The following is a 23,138-nucleotide window of genomic DNA, read 5'->3' as shown; positions in this document are numbered from 1 at the left end:
TTTCTTTTGACAGGCATTCAATTATTTTTTCTTTCTTTTCAACGTAGTTGCGGAATTTGTAGCTTTTGCATTAAGGTAACGTGTGTGAGAAATATGAAGGAAAAAGAAAATTTAAAGTTATACTACAAAAAATATTATATTTTGTTGATTAGTATAAAATATAATTAATTTCATAATCTAGTTTCCACTACAATTAAAATGAGCTTCAACAGTCCCCATATGATGAATTTTAATAAGTTAAAAATAAATGGAAATATTAAAAACTGGCACCTAAGAGACTAAATTGGGAATAAATATATTAGTGAGTCAGCAAAATTTGAAAATACGATATTTGTCTATTCTTGTGAAAAGTCTAAAAAGTGGTTGTTCTGTGAAGAAAAACGCTTTGATTTGCATTTTCAGAATCTCCTAAAATTGGATGGTGGGGAATCTCACGCCTAGTAGCAACACAAGTAGTACAGAATTAGCTCCATCGTGTATGGATAGGTTTAAAGACTGTCCCCACATCTGTAATCGACGCGTACAGCCTCTTCCCTTCTGCTTCTGATTCCACTTCACACTTAAAGAAATAATATTATGTTTAACATTGTTACTAATAAAGTTATGAGCTTAAAATCGATGCACTGGTGTAAAGCAATTTGCAGTAAAAAAAGAGGGTGTAAAACAATTTTCAACAGTCAACTGATCACAAATAATGTTAGAAATAAGAGTTTAATATTCATTCGTCAAAGTTTATGATAAGTCTTATCCAGTTCATACATTACTTATTTTTTCTAATAAGATATTATACATAACATTTCTAATTAATTAATAGTGTAAATTTTTTGTCCAGTATATATATTACTTTCTCTAAAGTTGTTAGAATATAAAATCTATACACCTATAAAAACAAATGCAGCTACATAAATTGATCTATATAGCTACTCTTCGTCAGCATTTTAGTCTTCCAGAATTTTTGGTAACAATAAGATATGAGATCAGAGCGCTTTGGGCTTGGAAAAGGCTTTTGAAAACATGGAGAAGCCCATGATGTCTGCTGATCAGTAATCTGAGAATAAAAACCACTTGGAATAGCAATTGATTATAAACCGGTTTGGATTTGAGAATAAATAATTAAAATAAATTTCTAAAAGGAAGTAAAATAATTTAAAAATAAAATATCTCAAATTTCTAACTTGATTTAAAATGATAATATAAAAAAGTGTATTGCTATTGTTAATACTTCAAATTATCCTTTTGAAATTGACATTAGGCAGCACTTGAAATAAGAAAAGTGATTAAAAGAAATAAATAACAAGTAAAGATAAAAGGAAAGTAGATTGAGATGATAAAAACATTTGTAAGAGTTATTTTAACTCTTATTAAGTCACATATCTTATTCTGCTCTTATATATTTAGATTTTATTTCTTTCAAACATATTCTTAATTTTATTTTGATTCAACATTTATCTCAAAAAAAAATTTCTCTATTATCTCAAATCATTTTTTTTATCTTATCCGTGTATTTTATTTTCTTAACATTTTTTTACAGATTCTTAACAACTTATTTATTTCAATTTATCTTTACTTTTAATTCAATTTCGATAATTTTAAAAAATAATTTCTCAATAATTAAAAATAAAATTGTATTACAATATAAATTATTTATGGTAAACTCAAAATATAATTTTATACTGCCAAAAATATTTATTTATTATAATATAATTTATGTATTTTAAAAAATCCTATTTATTATAAATTTTAATTATAAAATGAGGCATTTATTAATGAATGAATAGCCTAAAGTACTACCAATACGCAGGTAATCTAGAAATGAGATGTTAAGTTGTTTGGCTTTTGGATGAGTTTTTTTTTTTTATATAATTTTCAATCCCATCCGTTCATATAGATCCAAGGGCTTAAAAAAAACGCAGGACTCAGGACCCGTTTCCAATTTTGTTAGAGCCGCCAAATGATAATGCAAAACAAATTAGAAAAAGCGAATACTTACGTTGTAAAAAAACAAAAAAACAGAGAAATTGTTACCATTTGTGATTTGTGAGTTCCTACGCAGTGTTCTCTTTCGTTGTTGTTGGTCGTGCTCGTCCTCCTTTCTCTCGGCGATCCGAAGCGCAAAACCACCGCAATCCCTACGAATTTCGTGTCTCGATCCCGAATCTCAAGGTAACAAACACCGATTCCAAAATCTATTGTTCTGTTCGACTTCCATGTTAATCTTGGTAATGATTTTGATGCTTAGATTCTTAGATTCTCTTCGTGGCACAGGATGGCTTTTTCTTTTGTTTTGTTGTTGCACGCTCATAGTCATAGGGATAGCTATTCTGCTTGTAAAGTCTTGTTTTTGTTCATCTACTTTTGTGGCCTTGGTCTAATTAGTCAATTCTCATTCCTATTTTCTTTAATATATGTTCATATTTTAAAAAATAGATTTGAAATTGCATGCTTCCTGGGTTGAAACAAGTAGGGTGCGTTTGGTTTAATATACAAGATATAGTTAAGGATGTTCAAGTTCATTCTTGGAGATGGTTGAGGGCAAGGAGGAAAGGTTTTACTTATTCTTTGACATCATGGATATCAAATCCTAGAAATGTCTTGGAGAAAGTTCAATACATCTTTTGAATAATGACGCAGAATGTTGGAGGTTGAAATATGGGAAATCAGTTGTATAAGGTTGTTGACTGGTGGACGTTGGAATTGGCAGTTGCTGAATAAAGAATTTATATGAGGGATGTGGTGCAATGGCATGGGATAGTTATGGTGAGGGACCAAACTGGGGGAATGAGTTAGTGGATATTATTATGTTCAAGTTTGAAGACTTATGGAAGCGGTCAAAGTTATGAAATAATTCTCAGGTATCAGTTGGGGATATGGATCGAAAACATGGTGGGCACTTGGTTCTGGATCTGCTATACATACATAATTTAGATGTAGATGGTCCAATTTTGAACAGATAAAAGGCAGTTAAAACAATAAAAGGGAATGCTTTCGGATGTGTCGCAGGAAAAGAATAAATGGATTTTAACTCAAAGATGATGTGCTTTTGGATGCTTTCATATGATCAGAATCGATGATGTGCTTTTGGTCCTTTGGTTGCTTCGAATTATGCAGGTTTAAAGATTGGTAATATGCTGCAGCAGGAAGTGAGCAGAGAAATATAGTTGGTATTTAAAGTTTTTTTTTTTCTATTTCTCTGTGTTGGATTTATACTCTGGGTGTTATCTAGAGGTCTTTTGAACTATGATGAAGTATACTGTTGCTGTCTTGGTTTTGGGCACTACTTGTGCTAAAACTGAGTGTTTTTTAATATTATATTCATCTTGGCCTTTCAATAAAAATAAAAATAAAAAGCTACTGTGCGAGGCTATATGTAAAAATTAATTCCCTAACCATATATGTATAAGAAATAATATTAATAGGGAATACACCTGAAGGCATTATAACAAATAGTTAATGCTTATGTGTTTCTTAACTGTTTGTTTCGAAGATCATTGACAAAATTGATTTTGAAATGATCTGATTTAAGTAGCATTGACAAAAAGCTACTTAAAGTTATTTCAACTTTGGACCCATAATCAATTCTTCAATGTGAAATCAAACATGTGAAAATTTACCTAAAATTGCATTAAGTGATATTTCAACGTAATTCTAGAGAATATAACGTGAAACCAAACATGCACTAAGTCTGATGAAAACACTTTCAAAGATTTTATATGAAAAAAATGTTTGAGTTATTTGACTTGATTCCAACTAACCCAAAAATGAAAATTTGTTTTTGCAGCTGGAAGAGATGAATTGGATTCAGCGCAAGATCTACCTTTACAATGTGACTTTTGGGCTGTATATGTTGGACTGGTGGGAGCGTTGTACCTTCAGTATCCTTTATTCCACTCTATAGTCTATTCTAAATGGATTTTAACTCCTTTATATGTTTTTCCTTTTTAATTCTCCTGGGATGCAAAATTTTGATCATTTCTAGATATTTATGTGGGGTTTTCTTTAAAAAGATTCATCAATTGTTCGAAATTTGTTTGTCACATAATTGTAAGTTAAGTCTGTCCAATAGTGCTTTTGGTGTACTTTGGTTAGAAAGACAACCGAAACTATGTTAGAGAATTATGACAAAGAAGTTAAGGAATTTCTTAAATTCATATGCTGCCTTGTCTGTTGTGTTACTGCTTGTTGGAGTTCCTAAACTTATGTAGATATTGTGGTGATTATATTAATGTGTTTCGTTCTACGATACGTTACTCAGTTCTTCAAGAGGTAGTGTATCTCCTCTGTCTTTTTAATTAGTGACATAAATTGAATTTGGCCAATTCTTAACATGCTGGTAGTTCACTAGATTATAATGATGTATAATTTTATATATGGTTATTCAGCTAGTTTTTATTTCACTTATTTAGGAATGCATGTCACTAGTCTGCAGAGAATATTTAACATGCATGTAGTAAACAGCACACTCTGACATTTCTCCAATCTCCACCTATTCAAACTCTTAACAAAATACTTTTTTACGTCACTAAACTCCTACATTTGTCTCTATGGAGCATACTATGGGCTATTAGACTATATTCAAATTTTAGAAAACTCAGATCTATATATGTACAACATCTTTACGTGCAGTCATTGTAAATTAGAGATCCAAGCCGAAATAAGCACAGCAACATACAATTCTTAGAGGGATTATATATTTATATTCTTGGCATCTAAATAATCCAATTGATGTAAATCCTTTGTAGTGCAACGGTATACCATTCAGAGAGCCCTTTATAGCTTAGCATCCGATTCAGCTCCCATTCCCAATTCTGAATATTCAAGTAAATGTAGAATTGTAGATTCTTCGCACGCAATACTTCCACAGCCTTTGAATAAAAAATAAAAGTGTTCAAAATCTTTAATTATTGTTGAAGACACTTATATTGCAATTTTAGCAGTGTTTTTTTAAACTGCACTAGACCAGCTTGGAAATGCGACCTTATTTCTTGTATGATTTCTTATCATGCAATTGCAAGAGAATGTCTGTGCATGTTGTAATTGAAATTACTGTATCAATTTGACCTTTTCTTCCCGTCTAAACTTTTTGTATTTTAAAAATTTCAGGTATGTTTGGTAAGAAGCAAAACCATTGTCACGGGAAGAAGCAAATGTAGATTGGTGTAGCTGAATAGGGAATATCTTGATATAGCCTGACTTGGAATTTCTTAAAGCTACCCAAAAATTGAGCTTTTGATGCCCCAACTATACACCGTCATGAATCTTATTTGAACATTTATTTTCATATAAGCTTGTATGGGATGCCAATTAGCATTCTTTACATTGTAATAATTGTTGGGAATGCTCAGTACTAAGCGTTTTGACTTTTTGAATAGTGGAAAGTGTGAGCTCCTCCGTAATGCCATCAAAGGTTTCTTGACTTTCTTCATAAAAAAGGGGAAGTGTAACTAAAGAAAAAACATTTTTCACATTTCGAGATGGAATGACTAAAGCTAGCTAAAATTTTAGTCCTTTTTATTTTTCTAAATTGGAGAGCATAGTAAGAAAAACTTAGAGGGGCATTGGATAAAATTATGTGTTCAATTTTAAAATATCATCTAAATAGTCATGGATGAATCCTCTTTACTGGAATTAATGCTTGTTATTCATCCTCTTTAGTGGAATTGTGGAATTATGATTCCGTTGAATCTAAAACTTAAAGAAAGAAAAAAGAAAGTGTGGAGGCAAAAGAGAAGAAAATAAGAAAAGCATAGTGCTGGGAAGTGAGGGGTGAGGAAAGAGGAAGAAAGGAGGGTAAGAGTATCATTTTGCATGTTTTTGAAAAAGCGAGGTGAAAATTACAAAAATAGAAGTGAGAATAATAATTTAAATGTTCTGTTCTTAGATTGTCTAACAAATATTACCTTCAAAATAAAACTACAGGTGGTATAATTATTATTTAATGTTTCACACTAGTTTAATGTTTTCCATTAAGAAATTATTAAGAAAAATATTTAAATGCTAAAATCATATACTGTTTAAAAATAATCATAGGCAAATGTCTAAACAAGGTCCTAAATTCAAACCTTGTTTGCGCCGTTGTGCAAAAAAAATAAAAAAACACAGTAAATTTTTGTTATTAACTTCGTATTTTCATTAGTAAGTATTTCGTACATTATATAATTATTTTAAAATTAAGATAAAAAAATAAAAGTATTGATTAAAAGATTAAAAAACTTTAATTTCTGCAATGAGATATGCCTAACAAAATATAAATAGTTGAAAAAAATATACTAAACAAAATAAGAGAAGAATAATTGAGAATATTTTAATCATAATATAATAATATTTGATTTTAATAAAAAATATCTTCATGTGTGCAAATTAACCTTAAAAATAAAAAAAAATTATAATAAATTATAGGTTTAAATGTTCATAAAAAAATGCATTTTAAAATACACCGTCCATTCCTTGGAAAAAAATACTGTTCATATTGAATAAATTATAAAAAAAAAAGTTTTATAAACATACTATTAAATGATCTCTTTTTAACTTATAAAAATATTTACTTTTTTGTTTCGACCTTTTTCCTAAAAACTTATTTATCTTAAATTATTCAGACATTTTAACTAAAAAATTCTTTATAAACACAACTATTAATATTTTGACACACTTTATTAAAATTAAAATCAATGATGGATACATCTTTAGACCCACTCCATGTTTTGAAACGTTGTAAACCATGACCTCCAGCTTAACAATACGTATGGATAAAACTACCACAAATGGTGTCAAACACGTGCTACAACGTGCTGGTTGTAGAAATAGTAATTACATACATTTCATCAAAGAACTAAATATACCATCCAATGCTTTACAGAGGGAGTTTTGTGTGATGTCCAACCGAAAATGATATTTTGGGAAAACTAGCGTCTCTAAATGATAATATGATCTCATAAAACTATTAACATTTTATTAAAGAAACATGCAAATTATAATAAGTCAGTAACCATCTTTCGAGAAGCTAGAACTGGCATGTAAATCTTTACAACTAGGGGTTATATAACCAGCAAAGAGGTTTGTCATGTCATGTGGGACATAAAAAATCACCACAATAAGTATAAGAAAAATATACCACCCACTACACTTGTTCTCATCATCAGCATAAACAACCTAGGACCTTCACACCTGGGTCAATGATGTTGATGTTGATGTTGTTGTACCAGACTCTATCTTGTAAACCTCTAAGTTTGAAGTAGCCACAGCAGACAGACTATAAATCTCGGGAGATCGAAACTCATCACAGTCTGTGGAGCCATTCTTGGTGAAAAATGCAATCATAGTATTCATCATCCTACTCACAGCTGACTCGAATTCTTTCTGGGCGTTAGCCGTAGAACTATTGCCACAACTTGGAGCTAGATTATGTAGAACCGACCCGACCGGAGCCCCCTCTGTGTATGATTTACATGCTCTCAGTATTTCAAATGCTCGGGTACGGAAATGTCCCGCAACCAGCTCCTCAAAGTGCTGCACATGAAGGAAATGTTAAATAAGTTGGAGGGTGATAATCCACAAGTACTCTGCATTTCCTGTTTATTCATCAAAGTAGCAACTCCTAGTATCCTACAAGTCTCAAATAATAATTAGTAAAATGGATTTCATATTAATTCTTTCTTTTTACTTGATACATAAAGTGTCAGTTATCTGTTACAGTTTTAAATATGAAGAATTAAAATTTATTCATAATAATTTCTTAATTTTTTAATACCATAGGCTAAAGTCACTGAAAGTAATTTTCCAACACAATACATTATTCAGCTCCTAAAATCTGTAGCCTGTTTAGTGACTTCATAATCCTCTTCTCATCTATTTATTTTTAACATCTAGTCAAACTTTAATATTATAAATTAATATAATATATATTATATGACATGACATCTAAAATCTTGAAACAGATATTTAGTTTTCCTGGTCCAATTTATTGAGTAGAAACAGTATCATAAAAAAAGCAGCCAAATCCATCAAACACCCATCTTTGAAATTCAGCTCAGAATCACAACAATTACTAGAAAAATAAGTGACCATTTGGTTTGAAAAAATGTTTGCTATTCTCATTTTCTGATTTCACTTTTAATTACCAAAATACCATCTTGTTTTAACTTTGTATGCTGTTTTTATATGTTTGTACCTTGTATATGAAACAGTAAATACAACTTTTTATTGTTTTGTTTTCACTATTTCTTATACAAACAAACTTTGCAAACAGTTAAGATGAAAACAAGGTGGCATTTTTAGTAATTAAAAATGAAAATAGAAAATAAAAACAGAAAACATTTTTCTCAAATCAAACAGCCACTAAGATATCGAAATCAAAGACATATACCCAACGATTACAGAATCATGTATTGTTCTAGTCTACATACCTTTGGGGGTTTACGCAGAGTATACATCATTGTCTTTAAGGATAAAATAAATGTACTCTCGTTGTACTCCTTAGATCTTCTTTGCCCCTCAGCACCAGGATATGTTGACGTATACCCAGGCTCATTAAAAAAAGGCTTCTCATTTAGAATTAGAGCTTGTATCGAAACCAACACTTGTAGCATGGTTGATTTTTCTGGTATCCAATTTTCACTATTACTACCATGCCAAGTGCCCAAGAGACTAAGGCAGACTTTTCCACAATTATATAAATTTGGATTTAGCCTTAGGCCACCTGAATGGTAGTGAACTTTCTGCAGAAGATAATATGAGTTTATATTATACACACAGCACGAGACACACCTTAAAACATATGGAACATGGATGATACATACCGGTGGACCTGCAGGGTAGGTAGAAGGAAAGAGGCAATCGAAAAAGAAAAGACCATCATGGTATGGGGTGCCTTGAGGTCCAATTATAACAGCCCTTAGAAGCTCCATCCTTGATTCACTAACTCTCACAAAGATTGTCTCTGTAAAAGTAAGTTCACAAGCAATGATTGAAAATCAAAGCAAATTTTCATAAAGGTTGAATTTCATGTTTCACCAAAATGGTAAAAGATTGGATGGTAACAAAAGAGGTTGGATGATGATTTTCCATTCTCCCAAAAAAGATTTTAAAGATGGCAATTGTTATTAGAAAAGTGGATTAAAAAAATTGCACGAGAGACACTTCAAATAATACATCTCAAGGAAAGGCCACAACAGCAACAAATATAATCTTGTAGATAAAGGATAACGAATATCTTTTTTAGAGAGAGAAAGACTTTACCTGGCAGATTTTCCTCTAAAATTTTCCATTCCTCCTGGATCTTTTTGGCCCAATTTTTAGGCTTCTGTAACATTTTAAAAAAGGCAGATTATATGCAATCAGTTGCTTAAAATTTAAAAATACATGTTGGCAAATGCAACCTATTACACAAAAATAGTTTCCCAATATTTATCACCTGTGCATCTTTAGTTTCCTCCTTATCATAGTGATGATCGGGAAAAGAGTCAACAGTATCAAATTGCTTAAACTGTCGAAACTTTTGCAGGACAATATCTTCAGTTTCATCCACTTTTGCCTTGGAACTAGATTCTGTACGGGAAAAAGCAACAGCCTGCTTGCATTCACAAGAAGAAATGTCCTTCAACCAAGGCAGTGATGCCTCCACCCCAGGAGGCAAATCCACATTGTCTAATTGGTCCTGCATACTTGAATAGTCATCTTCATAAATATCATCATCATTGTAATCAAAATCATAATCAGCATCTTCATCTCCGTCATCGTCAATCATATCTGCATCATCATCAATCATATCCTCGTCATCTTGACATGAAATATCAGAATTGGAACCATTATGATTGTTTGAATTCAGTGATCCTGAGGTAGAACTCTTGCAGAGATCACCACTCCCAGATGACTCTCCAACACTCACAGAATTTCCATGATCACTGATCAAAGTGTCCTGCAAAAGAAGATAAGCCAAAAAAAATTTTAAAAAATAAACACATAGTACTATAGGTAATGCTAAGCACATGGGTTCGTCCCCAAGCTAAACAAAAAATTAAATAGTTTTCCACTGCCACCTATTGCAACTTTTTCACTATACTCCCCCCCACCCTCCCCAATACACACACCCCATCTTTTCCCCCCAGAAATTGTTCTTTTTTTCAACCTTGATTATGTAAAAAGTAACCCATCCATTGTGTAATGGCATAATATGCAGGATTGACACAGGAAGTGACTTTGCTGCAATGTGCAGATTAGTAAGTCCAGCAGTAAGCCACCATGTCAACAGATTTTTCACTTTGCTACTAAGTTTGGGTGATTTAAGAACACTCTCTTGTCTCTATTATTAAACCGTAGGCATGATATATCATGAAGAACATACCAACCACATCATATCACTGTTAAGAAGTAATAAGATTCAGCTACAGGTATCGATAGGCTATGAAGTCAACTCTGATAGGGGCTTTGATACTATGGGGTGCCTAAGTCCCACATCGAGTAGTATATGATGCATAGTGAAGTACTTAAGTGCCTAGTTTTTAAGGGAGGGTTCTCTAAGTACTTGGGTGCATATCAAAATCATTAATTTTAAGGGGTAGGGGAAAAAGACAATCCCTTATCCATGAATTTAACATGTACCAACTACTTATTCAGTTTAGGATCATACCCAGAATTTGCATGCGATGTAACTGGCACTCGAAACAAAAGTCCAGTCAGTTTCACTCAATATACTAACAATTAACAACTAATATTTGCCCATAAAAAAAAAGTCCAGTTTCATTTTTTTTACAACAATAGAAATTTAATACTAAAAAGCTTAGAAGATATTTACATACTCCCAAATCAAATGTACAAACAAACACAAACACGTTATCAAAGTCGGTCTTTTGGCTATTTTCAAAGATGATGAGTTCTTAGAAAAAACGAGCTAGTTGTATGGCATTTTACGCATTGCTCCCACCCACATTAGGAAATATCGCTGTTAAATTATTAATGGCGACGTTTCAATTGTTCCGTTGCACACCAGCCAGAAATCAACACTCCCGATAGCAACAAATTTATGAGCCAAAACGAGGAAGGTAAAAATCCTTTCATAAAAAAAGAAGAGGACCAAAAGAACAAAGGGAGAAAAAAATCATCAAAAAAGAAAGAAAAAAAACGTGAGCTTGCAAAATTCAGACGATCGAGGATGAAGGGTCAAAATCCAAAAGGGCACAGAAGACGAACATGAACAGAACGAAAACATAAGCCCATATGATAAAGCAACAACCTTTACCCATAATATAAGTCCGACAAACATGAGTGATACAAGGAACGGAAAATGAAGAAGAAAAAAGGGAATATTTTTACGGTGAATTGGTGGAAAGGGGTACCTGCTCCGGTTTTCGTTTCTTCATCCCAGAATTGTGAGGGGTTTCGTGAAGATCCATCGGAATTGAACAGAACCCCAACACAACACAACACAAGTTAAACAATACAAGCTTAGAGAGAAAGATACCACCTAAGTGCAGACGAAGAGCCACTTACACTCCAAAAAAGGGGTCAAAATAATACCTAGTGTTAATTAATATACAGAATACTGTAAATGTTTTTCTTTAGGAAGAGAAAAAAAACTGATTTTTACGTAATTATATTTTTTAATAAAAAATTAAATCTATAAATTTCATTTTATATTTAAAACTAAATAATAATTTAAATTATAAGATAAAAAGTATCTATTAACTTAAATCGACATCAATACCTCAGAATAATTAATGATTAATTTCGATTGAAAAATACTTGATTCACACAAAAAAAAATAAAGAAACATTAATATATCTCCTGTGTATCTGCTTCTACTATTTATCCACTATGTATCGAATCATTCCCATATTAGTTTAAAAAACTCAACTAAATAACAATTTTAAAAATAATAAATGTATTTTTTTAAAAAAATTCTTGACAGGATATTAATTTTTATAATTGTAGTTAGAGAAGCACCAATCCAAGACCGTATAATTAAAAACAACTAATAAAAAGAAACTAACATTTAAAATAAAAAATAAAAAAGGAAATGGACAATTATTTCCTTCATTTACGCAATTATATCATTCTGTTTTTGTTTTTGTATTGTTTCATAAAATTATGTTCAGGAAGTAAAAATGTATATATATGACATTGTTACAGTATTAATTTTTTAGAAGTTGAAAAGATTTAAATATAAAAAAAAACATTAATCTTTATTTAACTTAATCTTAAAAAGAAATTAAATAAAAAATTATACTTACCGGAATGGAACTAACCAATGTCAAGGTACACATGATAAGCAGACTCATTATCTCACAAGTTGTACTAAGAGTACCCTTGTTAATGGGATAAGAGTAGAGCTTGCAAAATAAAGGACGATAAAACTTAAAACTTAAGTGAGAGATGGAAGTTGTTTGTAGGAATTGTTAGAGATAATTACTAGCGTTTATATGATAGCTAGTAGATAATTATAATTAAGAGATAATGTTGTAGCTTATAAATAATTGAATACATGACATGTGATAAAAAGGTTGTGACATTCAAATAATGAAGTGATTAAAAATAATTTGTCGAGTTGGGAGTCCAATAGCTAAGGACAATGTGTCTGTGTTCCTATGTCATGTGTCATATCTGATATAGAGAGCTAGTATACGTATTGGAACATCATATCGTCTTGATACATGTATCTTGTGGGTCCAGAACAATATAAAAATTAAATTATTTTTATTTCCTAACAATTAAATTAAACAACTCTCATCTCTCACTTAAAACTTAAGTGAGAGAGGGGAGTTGTTTGTAGGAATTGTTAGAGATAATTACTAGCGTCTATATGATAGTTAGTAGATAATTATAATTAAGAGATAATGTTGTAGCTTATAAATAATTGAATACATCACACGTGGTAAAGAGGTTGTGACATTCAAATAATGAAGTGACTAAAAATAACTTGTCGATTTGGGAGTCCAATTGCTAAGGACAATGTGTTTGTGTTCCTACAATGTCATGTGTCATGTCTGATATAGAGAGCTAGTATACGTATTAGAACATCATATCATCCTGATAAGTGTATCTTGTGGGTCCAGAACAGTATAAAAATTAAATTATTTTTATTTCTTAACAATTACTAAAAATAATAAAATGAATTAAATAAGGTGAATAATGAAAAAAATATTCCTAAAAATAAAAAGTATTGGTAGTATACCAAAATTAAAATATATATAAGTTTGTGTTTGAGTTTTTGAAAAATATTTTAAAAAAAATAGAAAATCATAATATATATATATATATATATAATATAATTATTAATTAACGAAGGATAATGAAGACTATGCACTTGGAGGGTAAAAAATATATTTTTAGTATTTCCTTGATGCCAAACAAGTAAAAGAAAAAAAATTTAATTTCCTTAACACTAGAATGCCATGTTAAACAAAGTTTGAAAATGAACTTAAAAAATAAAAAGTAAAAAGAACATATTAAAGTTAATTATAGATTTTTTTAAAATATTTTATTGGTCAAAATGTAGTAAAAAAAATTTAACATTTTTATTTAATTTCTTGTTAGATTATGTTAATTAATATTAATGGTTTTTTTCATTATATTTGTCTCTTTTAAAGTTACACACATATATTTCTTATTTCCCATTTTATGCATAGATGGAGAAAAAAAGTCACGTGTTCTCCTTTTAATATAATTAATGCAATTTAATTTAATTTAATACTAATAGTGCAGTAGTTACTATTATTTAAAATTTAAAAATGTTTAATTTAAATTTGAATTTGAAATAATAGCATAATCAAGAATAAAAAATGTTGATAATAATAATTATTTAAAAATTACAAAATCTGCAATCTAGTCAAGATAATAGATCATGATCTAATTAATGAGCTAGTAATTGACTTGATTTGATTTGACCTGATGTATATTAAAAATTTAAAATTATATTCAATTAACATTAATTGAGTAAGAAGAGTTTATTCATATTTCAAAATCTAAAATAATAATGGATGATAATGAGACATCAAAATAGCATTATAAAGGTGATACATTTTTTTATAAAATTGGTTGAGCTGCATGGATTCCAATTGAAATCCAGTAGCTAATTGGTTGAATTTGATCGAATCATCTTCAATTAATTATATAATCAATCTAATAATAAAATCGATTTGAACCGGATTCAATTATGCCTATATCAAACAAAAGAAGTTTCGAAAATGAAAAACATTCTCTCAATCTCTATATATACGAATAAGAAATTTCATTAAACAACATCATAAATACGCATCGTATTTATGGTACTGCCAGACTTTGAAGTTTGAAGTACACCAGACGGCAGCAATCTAGCAAACTGATGCCCACCATAAGCACATGTGCATACCCCACGTGGAGTCTAGATAACCAATCAAATGCTCCAATGTAGCATTTAAGCAAAAGATCATACCGTAGAGTATAATGACCCAAGTCAAGTCAAGGCGCAAACTGCACTTTCTCTCATTTCCCATTTCACAATTTCTTGTGGACTCACATCATCCAGGATATACTATAAATTACGTTTATCTATTTTTATTTTTTTAATGAATCCAATTCCTTTTATTTGTTCACAAATTTTATTATATTTATTTAAAATTAATAAATATATTTTATATTTTTATAACACTAAAAAGAGAGAAATATAATAAAAAAAATCATTAATCCTAATTAAAATAATCTAATAAGAAACCGAATAAAAATATTAAATTATGTTTATTACCTTTTGACCTACAAAATAATAAAATAAGATTAGAAGAATATATAATTAACTTTAAATGGTTCTCTTTCCTTGCTTTTTATAAAAATGTTTTCTAAACTTTGTTAACACAACATTCTAGTGTGAAGGAAATTAAAATTCTTCTTTTACTAGTTTGGTAAAAAGGAGATATTAAAAATTCCTTTTTTTACAACATTTTTTCTTTCAGCACTTCTTCTTTTTCGTTAATGATATATATTATGATTTTATACTTTAACAATAAAAATATTTTCAAAAACTCAAATACAATCTTACCTGATTAGAAAGCACTTGGAATGAATTTATATACGAAATTAGTTTTATTTCCCAACAATTAATTAATATATATAGGCACATATTTACGTCCCTAAGTGGATTTTAGGCGCCAAATAGTAATTAGCTAGTATATAATTTAACAATACAATATACTAATTTTAGTATACTAATCACTATACCATTGAAACGTATTCACCAAAAAAAATACCATTGACACGTATATTTAATATTAATATATTAAAAATATCATGATATGTTACCCATAATTAATGTAATTGTAAAGAATACATAATACATAATTAATGCAATTGTAAAGAATAACATCATGATTATTATTATTAAATTAATGTTCTTGGTCGAAACCACCAACTGGATACGGGAAGAGCAATGTTGATGCTCATCCATCCAATAGCTATGATGTTGGTATTTGCCTGTGGGATCATAACAGAATTTCATCAAAGCCAATTCAGTTTGTTCATCGGGCATTTCAGATCCTAGGGAAGCAGAGGCCTGCGGTCTTTCCATGCTCTTAGTTGAACTTCACAAATGCGAAAAGAGAGTATCATATTTGAGCTTCATTCTAAGCTTGTTGTAGACTCAATAAATGGCTCCCTCAGAGGTTCTTCAGAATATCATAACATTGTATCTAAGTGTAGAACTTTATTTTTCAACTCTACAGTGAGTTTTGTGAGAAGACAAACTAACCAAGTTATTCACTCCCTAGCTAGGACAACTCGCTTTTGTGCTGGCATCTCTAAGTTTGATAATATTCCTCAATGTATCTACTCTACTATTATGAATGAAATGCCCTGATTATCTTTATCTTAAACAAATCATGATTATTATTTAGAATTAAGTTAATACGTAATTTTATTCCTGATTATTTTTAGAAATAACTTTTTATCTGTTTTCATAAAATGTAATAAAAAAATGAATTTAAGATATACTTGTTAATTAGGGTCATGTGAGATCTTAGGTGCCAAATAGTAATTAGTGTATATGCATCTTTAATAACAAGCCCTTTCGAGAAGGAGAAGTTATGGCAGGAATTCATGTTAATGGGGTGGAAATGGCTATCGAGGTTTTCTAGTGGTTTTAGCTACTCACATGTGCAATGGTACCTTAATCCTGGGGCTTGCTTTTTGGTGGTAAACTAAGTTGCTGGGGTATTCTGTTGATGGCATTACCATGGTTTGGCTACGCGTGAAAACATGGTCTGGGTGCTCTTGGTGAAATTGGTCCATTGATGCTGTATATACATAGTTTTCCTTTTGTTGTTTACGTGATGGGTGCATGCTTTTGTGATTGGTTACCCCTTATTAATGGCTCTGTTTCAATTAATGCTGTGTAACCATGACTGGTGGGTGTAGTGGGGGAAAGAAAAACTAACTGTTTGTAATTGGCTGAGGTATATCTTATACCTTTTTAATGAAATTGGATCTCGATTTGCTGATTAAAAAAGAAAGTATGCTAATTAGAATCCACTGTTAATTATTTCTGTAAAAAAATAGATTCCTCTATCATTATTTTTATTCAGTCACATATTATAAATTAGATTATACGTATTAGAAAATGAAACAATTACTCTTCCAATCCAATTTAAGAAATGAAAGCCAGAGTAGGTACCCCTTTCCACCGATTCTCCCAAAAAATATTCCGTTTTTGTTCTTAATTTTTCGTTTCTTGTGCAATCATTAGTATAAAATCATGTTTTTCGTACTTAGAATACGGGTAAACTTTAATGCATTATCATATGGGGTTATATTTTTTTTTTCTTGTTCATGTTGGCCTTTGTGTGTCCTGTTGGATTTTGACTTTTATTCTTGATCCTTAGAATTTTTGTGAACTCACGTTTTTTTTTATAATTTTGTTTCCTTTGTTTTTCCCCCTTTTTTATGAAATGATTTTGATTTTTCACGTTTTGACTCATAATATTGCTATATAGCAATAATAATAATAAATTTGTCTAAACACTTGTATATATAATATATACTGAATTTGAATGTGACTAATTATGCAGAAAATGTGTCTTGAAAGAATGCCTATGGAACTAATTCAGAAGGAGAAAGCTCGCAAGACAACATTCAACAAGAGAAAGAAAGGATTATTGAAGAAAGCTTATGAATTTTCCATTCTTTGTGCGGTTGATGTTGGTATAATTATCTATGCCCCCAAGTTTCTTGATGAACCTGAAACATGGCCCCAAGACCAAGACTCAAGAGAGTTAAAACGTGTCATTCAAAAATATCAGAACACCACTAGTGACAGATGTCCTAAGGTGTATAGTGTGCAAGAGTATTTTAACGACAAAATGAAAAAGATTGAAGGTGAGATTTCCAAAGTGCACAAAGAGAAGATCAAACTCATGTATCCAACTTGGAATGACTCTTACAATACTCTTGGAGAGGAACAATTGAGGATGTTTGTTAGTATTTTGGATGCTAAGTTTGATGCTTGTAGTCAAAGGATGAATATGTTAAAGAAGGGAAAAGACAAAGTTGAGACACTTACTCCCTACATGACCTCAAATGTAGGTATGCAAAACATGTCTCAAACACAATTTTTCCCACCTAGTGATAACAAACAAGTAGCATTTTACCCATTTCAACTTAGCCAAAGTTCTCAACCTTCTATGTTCCATTTTGATAAAAGTTGTATGCAATTGATGGGAAAAAGTACAATGGTGGATTGGGCTGATCAAGTTGGTGTTGATGCTAATTGTGATCCCAAAATGGGTGTAGTACTAAAGGAGGATGGATCTGACAAAAATCAAAACTCCTACTACAATAGAAATCTTCCTTCTCACTTGCAATATGATGCAACTTTCCAGACCCTACCAGATCAACCAAGACAACCACCAGGATTTGAACTTAATGGTTTTTATGATTCAAATATGCTTCAACCTCATTTTTTTAACTACATGCATGGAAGAAACTAAGCCTCATCTCATCACTACAAACATATATGCTTTTTTTTGGAATATCAGTTAAGGTTTTAATTTTTCTAGGCTTTCAAGCATTGCTTATGCTTTAAAGAGTTTTTTAATTTCTTTTTCTTTTTTCTTGGTTGAGTATGGATTTGAACATTTCACACAATGGTCTTCATAACTTGACAAATGACCTGTTATGTAGCACTTGCACGTTAATGGGGTGTTCAACATGTATCGCATATATCATTCTAGAGTTGAATAAAAGAATCATTTTTTCTAGATGCCAAGTTCAAGACAAAGGTTAAGATACAACACTAAACCGGTGTTTTTTTATTTTTTCTGGTAAATGATATTTATTTTCACGATTTAAGATTTGAAATGGGATTTTTATGGTAAAGATTATTTAAAATTGAAAAGATTCTTTGATATTTTTTAGCATAATTTTTGGAATTTTTAATTGAAAAAAAATTATCCATACACAGATCTCAAGCTAATAAATTAACCATTAAATTACTATTATTCAATTATCATTATTGGTCATTGCATATTTGAGTGAATTTAATTTTTTAATCTTAATTAAATTGTTTACACTTTCACTGCTATCTAATTAAATTTTTGTTTCTATTTGAAACAATTTAAGAGAGTATATTTTTTCCTTGTCATATGACAACCAAAGAGCTGATTACACTAATTCTTGTCGTATGACTATTCTTTAGTTTAGTAATTCCTACAAATAAAAAAAAACTAATTTTCTCTGTTTTGAATGAATAGTGATATTCACAATCAAATCAATGCCTTGCCTCGCAGCACATACTATTATGCAGGTTCGCTAAGGGAGAAACCCAGAAAGAGAAAGGCATACGAACAAAATCAGGAAGGGGAAAGTAGTCTTGGCAATAGTCATTGCAGAACAAAAGGGATCATAGAAAATTAAAAAACAAAATTTCAAAATTTGGCAGCTCAAACCCTTGCAAAAAGAATTCAATCTGCGTAAAAATGCATGTCTCATGAAAGTATTAAGATTCTATCATATAATAAATTATCCAGTAGCCTTGTCGATGCCTTCAGGTTTCATTTATTAGAGAAGCTAATTCTTGACGAAATGTTGGAATTTTGTCAGCTTCAACAGCCACGATTAATCCCGTTGACCTGTAATTCCTCAGCTGTAACAGGCAGAAACAAGAATAGATTGTTTAGAATCATTGATAAAAGAGACTGCTGTCCGCTTCTACAATATCAAATTTTAGCAAGAAACTATAATTGAAAGAAAACTCAGAATTATTACATTACAACTTAAAAATGAATTAAAAACAATTGTTTGATTGCCTTCCATGTTAATAATTTTAAATATGTAGAACCTATCTAATCTTTAAATGTAATGAAGAGCCTTATTCGTTCAAACTAAAAGCAAATTAAAGTTTAAATCATGTGTTATTATATGGTGTGGAGAGGAATGAGGCAATCAATCATTTCCAGTGGTACTGAAAGTAAAATTCTATGTGATATGATTGCTTTGTTGACTGTTAAACAAAGGCACTGCAATTTAGATGGTAACTAATAACACTACTCATTCCCTTAACATCAAAGCTTGTCTAAGATTCTCAAAACAACCAAAGAAAAACACACAAGAAACAAACCTCAGATTCAACGAGCTATCCAGTGTGTCAATCTCTAACAGAAGCCCCCCTCCCCAAAATAAAAAGAAAAGAAAACTATTTGCTGCTACCCACGAGGAATTAAAATTTTTTATTCTGTCTCCAAAAAGATGGATGGGGAAAACTATTTGCTGCTTCCCCCTTTCCCATTGTGTCCATCATTTGTATTCAATTGAACTTTACTTTTCTGTCATAAAAGAAGAATGGATAGAAAGGAATATAGAAGTAAAAGTACATCTGAGGGAGGAAAAGGAATGCTTCTGAGAAGTATAGAAATTAAAAAGAACATTGTGCCTAGGTGGCCCAAATAAACAAGGCTGCCCACAATCAGTGATAGAAACTTTCTTGAAACAGCCATGAACAGATACAGAACAATGAGAATTCACAACACACAATCCTATCATAGAAATTATAAAACAGTGTGACTTATTAGTTATTACTAATGTCACTTAAGTATTAGAAAAAATTATTTTACGGATTTCATCTTTTAATTTAATATTGATTTTTTTAAAGAGTGTGAACTGTGAAGTTATTCATGTCAATGATGAAGTTTATAATCTAAATATAGGGGACGAACAATCTTCTTGGGTTGCAGTAAATTATGCTCTTGGAAACTTGGGACAAGAGCCTCAAGAAACAACTGGAATATTGAATTTGATGGGGCCTTCTTTGCAGGTTTTCGTTCACTATATTTGACAATTCTGTTCATATACAGATAAATTCACGTGCAACTCATGAACTCAAGCGTGGAAAAGAAACAAGCCATGTGCAACTCATCAAGTAATTTATCAACCATAGGAATTGGAAACTTGATAGTTACCTGATTAAGGGAACAATAATCAATACGCAATAATTTAACTGATCAGTATTGGGCACAGTACTCCTTTTATATAAACATCACAACCATACAGAAAGACCACATTGCCAAGATCCAAAGTAGTAAACAAAGTGTATATTTCTCCTACAAGCAGAGGTATCACTATGTATTCTAAATTACATTCAGAAATTGACAAAAAAAAAAAAAAGTAACTTTCAGCAAGTTAATAAGAGCATCACAAAAATGGTAATTGAGATTGAAGAAACATAAAACTTGCCTCATGAGGTGCAAGCTGCTGAGTTTGCAATGGAAAACAGAAGGACCACGAGCTTAACTGCAAATTAATTTGGAAAATAATCAGTAATCAGAAACAAAACTATTCAAAATGATGCCAGAAAATATCAATACCTTGTGAAAAATTTCATCCTCAAGCTTTATGTATATTATTGCCTCATCACTACCATTGCTCTGTTTTCTTTTCTGTTCTACATTCTTGAGCTATATTTTAACACCCAAAAAAGAAATAAAATGTCAGGAAACAATGAAAGTGGAGCATAAGCAAATGATCTAAACCACGTAAGCTAGAAATATATAAAAATGGAGACACTGCAGAGCATATATACCACGTAAATTTTGGTAAGTATTATATAATGCTTAAACTTGAAGGAATTCTGGAGCTCCTCCGTCGGCTGTAAAACACAAAACACAACAATTTTAAGTTCTAGATAGAAAATCCATCTCTAGCAGTCAATCATAAACACATAGTAACACCCTCACCGATGTGATACTACCAACATCTAACCTCATCTTCCGTGGCCCAGGACACTTCATCAAAAAGGGCATCATAAAGAGGTGGCAGAAGCTGGGGAGGAAGGTTCACCATGCGCTGCGATACCAGGAGACCAACATCATGCGCTTGCTCCCCCAACAGCAATTTCAACTGGTCATGGACACTCTTCTCTTGGCGCACTTTATGGAGGAGAAAATCCTTAACTGTCGCAATACACTTATGCTCCTAGGCAGCAAAAGTATTAACAAAACAGCTGAAAAATGAGTTGCTATTGCTAAACCAGTCACAGAGCAAAACTGATAGATACATAAGAGAACGTGAGTTGCCAGTTACCCTGTATCTATATAAATTAAGAGCAGTAACAAGAGCGAAGAGCCCTTCATCCTCGTCGTCCTCTATCTTAACAACAGAGCCTACGGTGGTCTGTGCCAAAATCAAGTCTACAAAGGCACTCAAATCCCATTCCTGGTCGTCGAGGTAGGTTTGCAGCAAGGTCTTGGCTCCGTGAAAATCATTAGGTTTGGGATCGAAAAATGAAAAATCTGCTTGGACAACTCCCTAAAACAACAACAATTAAACTCAATAGTTCAAATGTTGAATTGGAAACAGTTTTAACAATGGAAAAACACGTTAGGGTTAGGATGAGAGGTCGTACATCGAAGTCCTCGTCGGAAGACTCGGAGTGTTCCGGTTGGGATAAATCTGCATGGACAGATCCCTTGAACAAGACGCACATTAGTTAGTTCAATGTAGAATTTGAAAGAGTCTATAGTGAGAATAGATTAGGATTGAGAAAAGAGGTCTTACATGAGAGGGTTGCGGTTTCTTAGCAGAGAGGGTTGGGGTAGGGTTTGGTGGAGAGAGAGAGGTGATGCGAGAGAGAGCGAGAGCGCGAGCAAAGGGGGAGAAAGTAACAGGCCATGATTTGAGTGGTTGACGACGCCGTTTTGGCCTTGGAGGGGTTTTGATATTCGATTTCACAAGCTGAGAACGCATGATGAAGTGGAGACAGGGTTGTGTTGTGTTATGTTGCTGTTAAATGTTAATTGAGTTCCCGCTCTAAATTGATGTTTCCCAGTGTTGGAAGCCCGCGCTCTAGTTAAAACCTCCGCACCATCTCCTACGCTACGCCTCTTGTCTCGTGCTAGGGTTTCCATCTCATTTTCTATTATTTTTTTGTTCGTAAATATTACTTGTTAATTATTCATTTTTTCTCCTAAAACTAACTTAACCTTATAAGCTTTATATTCGAATAGGCGCTAAAGGATATAACTTAGTTAGTTAATCATGATATTTAAGTATTGTAAAAAAATTTATATCGTTTTCAATTCAAATAAGCTTTATTGTCCGTGAAAACGTCAAAACCGACGCTTTGTTGCTGAGAAATTAACGATGAACTTTATGTTTGTAAGTGTTTTCGAACATGAATTGTTGCCAAGTTTGTGAAGCAGTAAAAAATTTTAAAAAAAATCATTGAAGCTCCAACCTTAATTCGGAACAAATACATATTCCAGTCTAAATGAAAATTATAATTCAAAGCTTCTTAATATCCAAGTAAATAAATAAATAAATCAAAGCATATGCCTGATCTTTAGTTGAATCTAAGATTACCAAAAAGCAAGGGAGCAAGTTCTAGGATTCAAAACAATGAGTTGTTCAATCTCTGATTGGTCACTCATTTTCTTTACCAAAGAATCAAACTCGGGATCAACCACTTCCTTGATCTCTTGTAGAGGATTATGGATTCTCCCAGCTATTACTCTGCACCGCATAACATACATTCTATGGACAGACACAGATTTATTGGATGATGAACAAATGGAATCAATGGTTTTTCCACTAGTAGAAGTGGTGTGTAAACCCCACGTGCACCATGAAATTCTTTATTGGCGGAGAAACCATGCCTCAAAATTTGACACAAACCACATTGGTCTAAAGTGCAAAGG

The 23,138-nt window shown here is 31.5% G+C and overlaps 4 protein-coding genes across 5 annotated transcripts; 2 read left to right on the top strand and 2 right to left on the bottom strand.

Annotated features, from left to right (window-relative positions):
* The first annotated feature begins 1,916 nt into the window (after nucleotides 1-1,916).
* LOC100796810 (uncharacterized) lies at nucleotides 1,917-5,366 on the top strand. 2 transcript variants are annotated; one of them, XM_014778797.2, is made up of 5 exons: nucleotides 1,959-2,163; nucleotides 3,109-3,161; nucleotides 3,779-3,872; nucleotides 4,203-4,263; nucleotides 5,101-5,366. In XM_014778797.2, exons 3-5 carry the CDS (start codon nucleotides 3,788-3,790, stop codon nucleotides 5,111-5,113), a joined length of 159 nt encoding a protein of 52 aa, XP_014634283.1. In that variant the 5' UTR covers nucleotides 1,959-2,163; nucleotides 3,109-3,161; nucleotides 3,779-3,787; the 3' UTR covers nucleotides 5,114-5,366. The 2 variants fall into 2 exon arrangements, with proteins under 2 accessions (XP_003531152.1, XP_014634283.1); XM_003531104.5 differs by lacking the exon at nucleotides 3,109-3,161 and having other exon boundaries at nucleotides 1,917-2,163.
* A 1,560-nt stretch (nucleotides 5,367-6,926) lies between these two features.
* On the bottom strand, nucleotides 6,927-11,496 carry LOC100797350 (putative ubiquitin-conjugating enzyme E2 38). The gene is made up of 6 exons (XM_003532646.5): nucleotides 11,328-11,496; nucleotides 9,407-9,910; nucleotides 9,232-9,295; nucleotides 8,793-8,932; nucleotides 8,400-8,711; nucleotides 6,927-7,503 (listed from the first exon to the last, which is right to left on the bottom strand). The coding sequence occupies exons 1-6, from the start codon at nucleotides 11,382-11,384 to the stop codon at nucleotides 7,156-7,158; spliced, it is 1,425 nt and encodes a 474-aa protein (XP_003532694.1). The 5' UTR covers nucleotides 11,385-11,496; the 3' UTR covers nucleotides 6,927-7,155.
* Nucleotides 11,497-16,369: 4,873 nt separating this feature from the next.
* On the top strand, nucleotides 16,370-17,939 carry LOC102667033 (agamous-like MADS-box protein AGL82). Its single transcript, XM_006586298.2, has one exon. It carries the CDS (start codon nucleotides 17,016-17,018, stop codon nucleotides 17,937-17,939), a length of 924 nt encoding a protein of 307 aa, XP_006586361.2. The 5' UTR covers nucleotides 16,370-17,015.
* Nucleotides 17,940-18,802: 863 nt separating this feature from the next.
* On the bottom strand, nucleotides 18,803-22,358 carry LOC100306146 (protein BCCIP homolog). Its single transcript, XM_003531103.5, has 8 exons — nucleotides 22,000-22,358; nucleotides 21,848-21,910; nucleotides 21,526-21,750; nucleotides 21,205-21,417; nucleotides 21,026-21,091; nucleotides 20,811-20,900; nucleotides 20,680-20,736; nucleotides 18,803-19,093 (listed from the first exon to the last, which is right to left on the bottom strand). The coding sequence occupies exons 1-8, from the start codon at nucleotides 22,186-22,188 to the stop codon at nucleotides 18,995-18,997; spliced, it is 1,002 nt and encodes a 333-aa protein (XP_003531151.1). The 5' UTR covers nucleotides 22,189-22,358; the 3' UTR covers nucleotides 18,803-18,994.
* Nucleotides 22,359-23,138: the final 780 nt, after the last annotated feature.

This window comes from Glycine max, chromosome 8 (assembly GCF_000004515.6).
Source record: "Glycine max cultivar Williams 82 chromosome 8, Glycine_max_v4.0, whole genome shotgun sequence".
Taxonomy (NCBI): Eukaryota; Viridiplantae; Streptophyta; class Magnoliopsida; order Fabales; family Fabaceae; genus Glycine; species Glycine max.
Note: the sequence above shows the minus strand (reverse complement) of the source record. Positions and strands in the feature narration are given on the sequence as shown.